This window comes from Colius striatus, chromosome 9 (assembly GCF_028858725.1).
Source record: "Colius striatus isolate bColStr4 chromosome 9, bColStr4.1.hap1, whole genome shotgun sequence".
NCBI classification, from domain to species: Eukaryota; Metazoa; Chordata; class Aves; order Coliiformes; family Coliidae; genus Colius; species Colius striatus.
Window position 1 is genome coordinate 882,985 of NC_084767.1, and position 8,429 is coordinate 891,413.

The 8,429-nt window shown below is 57.7% G+C and overlaps 1 protein-coding gene across 2 annotated transcripts in view; it reads left to right on the top strand.

Moving 5' to 3' along the window:
• Positions 1 to 8,429, top strand: part of LARP1 (La ribonucleoprotein 1, translational regulator) — a 46,179-nt gene that overhangs the window by 32,738 nt on the left and 5,012 nt on the right. For both annotated transcript variants that reach the window (XM_062002594.1, XM_062002593.1), the window contains exons 6-19: positions 319 to 450; positions 648 to 791; positions 1,435 to 1,597; positions 1,858 to 2,002; positions 2,190 to 2,364; positions 3,314 to 3,483; positions 3,776 to 4,135; positions 5,291 to 5,414; positions 5,931 to 6,136; positions 6,212 to 6,318; positions 6,662 to 6,813; positions 7,034 to 7,178; positions 7,418 to 7,527; positions 7,997 to 8,124. In XM_062002594.1, coding sequence (XP_061858578.1) covers positions 319 to 450; positions 648 to 791; positions 1,435 to 1,597; positions 1,858 to 2,002; positions 2,190 to 2,364; positions 3,314 to 3,483; positions 3,776 to 4,135; positions 5,291 to 5,414; positions 5,931 to 6,136; positions 6,212 to 6,318; positions 6,662 to 6,813; positions 7,034 to 7,178; positions 7,418 to 7,527; positions 7,997 to 8,124 — 2,261 coding nt within the window. The remainder of the gene's footprint in view (positions 1 to 318; positions 451 to 647; positions 792 to 1,434; positions 1,598 to 1,857; positions 2,003 to 2,189; positions 2,365 to 3,313; positions 3,484 to 3,775; positions 4,136 to 5,290; positions 5,415 to 5,930; positions 6,137 to 6,211; positions 6,319 to 6,661; positions 6,814 to 7,033; positions 7,179 to 7,417; positions 7,528 to 7,996; positions 8,125 to 8,429) is intronic.

Genomic DNA, 8,429 nt, shown 5'->3' on the forward strand with positions numbered 1-8,429 from the left:
GAGCCTCTGACTGTGGGTTACATCAGCCGTGTTTGACACAGGGGCTCGGTAAGGCCTGAGCCTTGGTGGGCAGAAAGGGGCAGAAGAAGCACAAGTGCCATGAAGCAACAGGAGGGTTTTGTCATGTCCCTCTATGCCATAGAGTGCCAGTTGGGGCCTCCAGGGAGGCCTGGCGGGATGTCTGAGGTCAGGGTCTGTCCAAAAGGCCTTAATGTTTCTCTCCTCCATATGTGAGGGCTGTGTGGCAAGAGGGGGCTGTGGGGGAGGAAGCAGACACTCTCTGAACCTGTGTCACACCCAAACCCTGTCCTTTTGCAGGCAACAAACACAAGTGGGTCCCTTTGCAGATAGACATGAAGTCAGAGGTGCCTAGGGACAAAACAGCCTCTCGGAACAACCGTCAAAACGAGCAGCACAGGCACCCCTCCAACAACCGCAGTGAGCTGAAAGGTGGGGGCTCAGGCTGGGGACCCCCACACTCCCTGTCCTGGCTGCAGGGCAGAGCAAGCCCTGATGCCCAGGCATGGCAAGGGGTGGTGGGCACGCTGCCTGCGTTCAGAGGGCTCCGGGCACAGTGGGCTCGCTCCAGGGAGGCTTTAGGCTTTAGTCCTCTAACACTCCTCCCACCTCTCCTCTGTCTGCTGCAGGCTGGCACCCAGACAACAAGCATGAGCGCAGCTGGCAGGACCACGACGAGACCTCCAGCGTGAAGAGCGAGGGAGGAGCTGTGCGAGGCACCTTCCGGGGCCGAGGCCGTGGCCGGGGCAGGGGCCGTGGCCGTGGCAGAGGAGGTGATGACTGTGTGGGCTTGTGACAGGGCACACGGGGCTCGGGGAGACATGGGGCTCCAAAGCAGGCTGGGGAGGGCAGAGGGCTGTAGGGATGCAGGGAAATACTGTGGCAGGTCACCCTAGCTGATCAGCTGAGCTGCTTTTCGTAAAAGCAAATTGTTCTCATTAGTGCTTTATTAAAGGCAATAGTCTTTCCAGCTCTCAGGCCTAGCTCTTCCTGTTTTCTGCCCTGTGCAGTACCCCTATGTACAGGAGCTGAAGCGTGCTGATACTCTAGATAGGCTTTATGTCATGTGGAGAGCCAAGCAGGAGTCATGGCTCAGGTGGGGGAGAGCTGGTGTTAGACAGGGCAGTGCCTTTGCTGACCCTGACACAGCTTCAGCGTGGGGCCTGTGTGTGTCACCCGGGCTGCCCGGTTGCTCCTGGTAAGAGGACTCCTGGCCTGCCTTTGGCTCGGTGTGATGGAGCTTCCCTGGAATCCCTCTGTGGCAAAGGCTGAGGGGTGCGGGTGAGCGTCCCGTTACCGGCTGCTGTGGGAGCAGCACAGAGGCGACTGTTAGGGCAGGAGGCCACTCTGTCAGGCAGCACAGCGTGTCTGGCAGATCCCAGGGGCTCTGTGCTGACCCCTCCTGCCGCCCCACAGGCCACTTTGACTACCAGTATGGGTACCGTAAGTTCGAGGGCTCGGATGGCTCCCGCACCCAGAAGTACGCCAGCAACATCACTTACTACTTCGACAACATCAGCAGCGCCGAGCTCTACAGCGTGGACCAGGAGCTGCTCAAGGACTACATCAAGCGGCAGATGTAAGCAGCACCTCCTCTCCCTGTCCGAGGGTGGCTGGTCAGGGTGCCCACAGAGGCCCTCACTGGAGACTGTGTGGCTAATCCCGTGGTAGGGTTGAGCCCGGGGGTGTTGACTGACACCCAGCTCACAGCAGCAGCTCCCCCTGAGTCTGGGCTGCCCAGGCACCCGGGAGCAGAAGTGTGTGTGGGGGTTATTTCCTTGGGGGTTCCCGGAGGAAGGTGGCTTGGAGCTCCCTCTCACTGGTGTGTTGTCCATACAGAGAATATTACTTCAGTGTGGACAACTTGGAGCGGGATTTCTTCCTGCGTCGCAAGATGGACTCAGACGGCTTCCTTCCCATCACCCTGATCGCCAGCTTCCACCGAGTGCAGGCACTCACCACCGACATCAGCCTCATCATCAAGGTGAGGCCAAGGAGATACGGACTTTCCTACTTGCTCTTCTCAGCATGCCTGTCTGACATCTATTTTCTAGATGGGCTGTGGGTGAGGTGCAAGTGAAGCCTTCCTTTGTCCTTGGCTTGCTCCCTCCTTGGACCTCCTAGGGAGGAAGGACGGGGTCCTAAGTTAACCTGGTATCACTCGATTCTAGGCTCTGAAGGACAGCAAGGTGGTGGAAATTGTGGATGAGAAGATCAGGAGAAAAGAGCAGCCAGAAAAATGGGCTCTGCCTGGCCCTCCCATGGCAGACTACACACAGACAGACTTCTCGCAGTTCATCAACTGCCCCGAGTTTGTGCCGCGGCAGAGCTTCCAGAAGGAGACAGGTGAGCACTGGAGTCATGTGGAGATGCGGAGGGAGGTGTGGGGTGCAGTGTTGGTACCACAGCAGAACTGAGATCCAGAGAGTCAGGAGTGTTCCCTAGGGCAGGGCTCTGCTTCTTGGTGCTGGGAGCTGTTTTGGGCTTTGTCTTCAGACCCACAGAACGCTGCTGCCTCTGGACTTGGGGAAACACGAAAGAGTATGAGTCTGCAGCTTTTCCTCTGCTGGGGCTGAAGTCAGTTCTGCTGGAAGGCTCTTGTCTGTGCCGGGAAGTAGCGTGTTGCTGCTGGGCAGATGAAGTGCTGAGGCCTGAACAATAGGCCCCAAAGCAAAGTTTATTTCTAGAGGGACCTCCCAGCCAAGCGATACGTAAAATTAGTGTCTGACCATTAGTGAAAGATGTACCATCGTCAGAGCAGAGCACACTTGTGAAGCCAACTTCTTAATAGGTGAGGAGGTACTGGGCACAAGTGGGGCAGCAGGTATGGAGCTAAGTGCTGGGAGAAGGTCTGCTGTCCATGGACTGCCCCTGCTCTTGTCACCCCATCCCATGAGGGGGCTGGCAGGAGCTCAGCCTGGGCCCAGGAGCCCAAGCGAAGGATCTCTAGTGCTGTTGTGAAAGGTTTGGCAGGAGCATTCCCACGGATCATAGACTGTCTTGGGAAAGTTTCACCAAGAGCAACAGGGCATCTGCTTTAGGGTTTTGTGTGTCTGGGAAACTGTCACCTGCAGAGCTCTGTGGCACCACTGTCATCGCAGCCCTAACCAGAGACTTCTCCCCACCCCCAACACTCGTGGACAAGGTGCTGGAAAGCCTTGGCCACTGGATGCTAGCTAGTCCCACAAGCTGTACCAGGCTGCCAAAACAACTTCTTTCACTGGATGCTTTACGTAGACACTCCCCAGGCTCCCTCCTTCCCTCTAAAGCATCCTGTTGCTCCTGTTGCCTGTAGAGTCTGCACCTGGCTCCCCGCGTCCCGCCAGCCCGGTCCCCACCAAAACAGAGGAGGTCAGTAACTTGAAGACAATGCCCAAGGGCCTGTCTGCAAGTCTGCCAGACCTGGATTCGGAGACGTGGATTGAAGTGAAGAAGAGGCCTCGGCCGTCCCCAGCCAGGGCCAAGGTAGGCGATGATGTAGGAGCTGTCGGGGTGGGGGTCTGCCAGTTGTCTGAGTGACTTGCATCATAAATAGACAGGTTTCAGATTAAATAGCCTGTTGATGATGAGAGCAATGCTTCAGTCTCTCCTGACTACCCTTGGAGCTACCCCTCAGTGGTATAAATAAGCTGTTTTTCCCCAGTGGGCAGCTTCTGGCTGCAGTAAGGAAGCAAGGGGCTGTAGTTGGGTCTCTATGCAGTAGGCTTGTGTCGCTATGCAGTCTTTACCCTGTGTCACTCTTGCCCCCCACCTATAGAAACCAGAGGAGTCAAAGACACCGCAGCAGCAAAAGCAAAAGGACCAAGATGAACCCGAGGAGCTTGACTTCCTCTTCGACGAGGAGATGGAGCAGATGGATGGCCGCAAGAACACCTTCACCGACTGGTCAGACGAGGATTCGGACTACGAGATCGACGACCGGGACGTGAACAAGATCCTCATCGTGACACAGACACCTCCCTACCTGCGCCGGCATCCTGGCGGGGACCGGACGGGCAACCACACGTCCAGGGCTAAGATGAGCTCAGAACTGGCCAAGGTGATCAACGATGGGCTGTACTACTATGAGCAGGACCTGTGGACAGAGCAGTTTGAGCCGGAGTATTCGCAGATCAAGGTGAGAGCGGCTGTTCCGAGGAGGGGAGTGCGTGTGGGGCACAGGCTGTGCTGCAGACTGGCCACCTCAGTGGGGTGGGGTGGGGTGGGGTGGGGTGGAGAGGGCAGCACAGCAACTTGCAGCTCAGTTGTGGGTGGAGGTAAACTGGGATTAGTCCTCTTGCAGAGCTTGGGATTCCTGGCTCTGCTGGATCAAGGATAAACACAGCTCTGTAACGTGGCATAAGGCTGCAGCCAGGTAATAATGAGGTGCCAATAATGAGGTGACCTGGAACACAGGGCCCATTGTTCATGGTGGACAGTGCCAGATCCGTGAGGGAAACCAGGTGTCTCTCGTAGTGCCTACTACTCCATGGCACAGTCCCTTGGAGACCGTGCCTCCTGGGGACAGATCTATAGATGGCTGGGCTGCACCTGGCCTATGCTCTTCTCCGTTTTGATGCCAGTTTGCTTAGACTTGGCTTTTTATAGAAAGCCCATCTGCTGCTTTGAAACATTTGAGTCCTAACTTGGTGTCTGTCAAGGTTGGGGACTTGCCTATACTCATTCAGTGAAGGAAATTATTTTGGCTGCAAGATGGGATGGGCTGTTGGAGCTATCAGCTGGGTTCAGCATTCCCATGTCAAGTGCCTGGCATGTTGCTGAAGCAGTGCCATCTATGGGGTGGCAGAAGCTGAGGGTGTGGGGAGAGCAGGTGACAGAGGGACAGTGCATGCTGGGGATGTAGGTCCTTCAAGGCCAGTGTGGTTGTGCAAACACAGGGAGGGAGCTTTAGGGGTGCAAGAAGGTGGCAGGGGCAGTGGGGTCCTGGCCAAGCATGGATTACGAAGCTTGCCTTGAACCGTGTTGCAGTGACACTGGCCTGGGTGGTTAAAAGCCTGACGGAAGCAAGTGGTAGTGGAACTGCCTTGTAGGATCTCTGAAAGCTTGGGTGCAGCCAGTGGCTCAGATACGGCCCATGCAGTGCCCATTTTTTTATCTGCTGCCTCTCCCCTTCCTACCTCTGTGCAGCAGGTTGCCCTTCTGGGAACCCAGGCCCCATGGCTGCACTTGGTCCCCACACGGTGGCTGTTACAGAGTGATGGTCACCGTAAGCTGATGGGGTGAAGGGAGAAGAGGGCAATTGGTTGCTTCATCATCTTCCTCTTCACTGCAGCAAGAGGTGGAGAACTTCAAGAAGGTGAATATGATCAGCAGGGAGCAGTTTGACACCCTGACCCCAGAGCCCCCAGTGGATCCGAACCAAGAAGTCCCTCCTGGTCCCCCCAGGTTCCAGCAAGGTAAGAGATGGGGCAGGAATGGGTGGCCCCAAGTCTGTCCTTGTTCCTCCTGGGGAGAGGTCCTCAGAGGTTGGGTGGCAACTTAGAAAAAGGAGTTTGGGCCACAGGTGTGTAGGATTATCTTTCGCAGAGCTCTTCTCCCAGCTGAATGTTTTGGGGCTCCAGAAGAGAAGCCCAAAAGCAGGAGGAGTGTCTCAGGTGAATGAAAGGCAGCTGCCTGCTAGGCCTTGTTTGCCCGTGCCTGGCACCTGGTGCCCCGTCCTTCTCTTGGGCACGGGGGTTTGTCGCTGCCATTAGCCACTGGGAAGCAGTGTGTGGGATCCCTGGAGGCTCAGGCTTGGCGTGAGCCGCCAGGCTTCGGGCTGTCTGCCCAAGCTGATGGAGTGCTGGGTTTGGAGCTGCTTGTCTCGGAGGGCTGGGATGTGGCCCTGCATTCTTGCCCCTGCTGTTTCCCACGTGCCAGGTGCGCGTCCTGTGAGCTCAGCTTGACCCGGGACGGGGGGTTTCTCTCTGCAGTACCTACAGACGCCTTGGCTAACAAGCTGTTTGGAGTCCCCGAGCCTTCCACCATTGCCCGCTCTTTGCCCACGACTGTGCCGGAGTCGCCCAACTACCGCAACGCCAGGACGCCCCGCACGCCCCGCACGCCTCAGCTGAAGGACCCGACGCAGACGCCCCGCTTCTACCCCGTGGTGAAAGAGGGCAGGACGATAGACGCCAAGGTGGGAGCCGGGCCAGGGCGCGGGCTGGGAGCTGGGGAGGAACGGAGCAGGTCCCTGATGCCCTGTGTCTTGCAGACTCCGCGGAAGAGGAAGACGAGGCACAGCTCGAACCCCCCGATGGAGTGCCACGTGGGCTGGGTGATGGACTCTCGGGAGCACAGGCCCCGAACCGCCTCCATCAGGTACGTCACGGAGGGGCTGGGAACGGGAAAGGGAGCAAGTGTGGGAGGGATGGGGAAAGGCGAGCGTTGCAGGGGGCGTGTCCCATCAGGTGGCTGCAGAAAGGACTGGGGCTCTGGAAGGAGCTGAGCACAGTCTGAAGCCTTGGAATAAGGAGATGAGACTCAGTTGGAATCGTTAGTTCTCTTCTTAGGAGAATACCCCGTGGCTCAGGTCCCAAACTGAGAGTAGACAGTCACGGGGAGTCAGCGGGACCAGCAGACAAGTGGGATGGAGTGTGACCCCACTGCGTTGTTAGCTGGGTGATGGCAAGGAAGGGGGCTGACGGGAGTCTCTCGTGCTCAGCTCCAGCCCCTCGGAGGGGACCCCGGCCGTGGGAAGCTACGGCTGCACCCCACAGTCCCTGCCCAAGTTCCAGCATCCTTCGCACGAGCTGCTCAAGGAGAACGGCTTCACGCAACACGTCTACCACAAGTACCGGCGGCGCTGCCTTAACGGTAGGGACGGGCCAGCCGCGCTGTGGGGGTGGGCACTGCCCGGAGCGGGGGTCCCAGAACACTGTGCTGCCCCACAGATCGTGAGGAGCGCCAGCTGGGCCTCGGGGTGGCCAGCACTGGAGCTGGGCACAGTCACAGGGACCTCTTGTACATGAGCCCCAGCAAGAGCTGTCTCCCTGGGAGAGAGTCTGCCTCGTAATCAGCCCGTCTTCCCCAACAGAGCGGAAGCGGCTGGGCATTGGGCAGTCTCAGGAGATGAACACGCTCTTCCGGTTCTGGTCCTTCTTCCTCCGAGATCACTTCAACAAGAAAATGTACGAGGAGTTCAAGCAACTGGCTGTGGAGGATGGGAAGGAGGGATACAGGTAGGAGAGGAGGGGCAGCGTGGCCTTTCCTTGGAGGGGAGGGAGAGAAGAAGGGTTTTTCTTGGCTGTCAGCAAAACAAAGGCGGCGCCTGCCTCGCCTCAAGGTGACTGGGGCAGGTCACCTGGGGCTGATCAACTGGGGCTGCTGCTGGTGCACAGCAGGGCTCTTGCCTTGGGAGCCTGTGTGCACAGGTGCTGTGTGTGCTGGCGCCTGAGCTCTGCGTGCTGCTCTGTTCCAGGTACGGCCTGGAGTGCCTTTTCAGATACTACAGCTACGGCCTGGAGAAGAAATTCCGGCCAGACATATTTAAGGACTTTCAAGAAGAGACCATCAAGGATTACGAAGCTGGTGGGTGCCTCCCTTGGCCTGCCCTGGGGCTGGCAGCATGTAGCCCAGCTGCATGGCTGCCTCTGGGCCTCACGACCTGGGGGAGTTAGCTGTGCATTACCCTTTGTGACGGGAACAGCCGGACGTCGCGTCACCCGCTTTGTGGGAGAAGGTTGAGTGGCAGCTCTGTGCTGTCCTGAAGACTGCTGCAGGGAGGGAGGCTGTAGCTCTCCCAAAACGTTTCTCTAGAGGCACCGGTTCCTCTGGGATGTCTCAAGGTCAGCCAAGGCTGGGGACATCCCCTGTCAGGGGTGCTGCCCATTACTGATGCAGGTTCTGCCCTCCACTTTCTCCACCTGGCCTCAGATGTGCCCACCATTGGGGCAGGAGGGTCCATGGGCGAGCAATGGGGAGATCTGGAGGAAGAGATTCTGGTCTGTGGTTGGATTTTTGTCCTGCTGATGTCTCGTTTGCTTTTCTTCCCCTCCAGGACAGCTCTATGGGCTGGAAAAGTTCTGGGCCTTCTTAAAATATTCCAAAGCCAAAAATCTGGACATTAACAGCAAACTGCAAGAATACCTCAGCAAGTTCAAGCGCCTCGAGGACTTCCGAGTGGATGTAAGTAGACACAACACCTGCACTAGCTGTGACAGCCCCTGCAACGCCCCTCAGCCCCCTTCAGGAGGAGGATTTGGGGGCCTGCCCCCAGGCAGTGCAGGCAGGGGAAGTCAGTGACACCTAGTGTCGTGTCCTGTCATTGGTGCCGGGTGAGGAACAAGCTGCAGGGATCGAATGTTGCAAATCCACTTCAAAGCAGCTCTCTGGGGAACTGGATGAGCCCAACTTCTCTGGGGAGCTGAGGAGAGGGAGGAGGAGGAAAGCAGGGCTTTGGCTCGAGTGGAGCCAGTGTGGTGTGAAGCTCT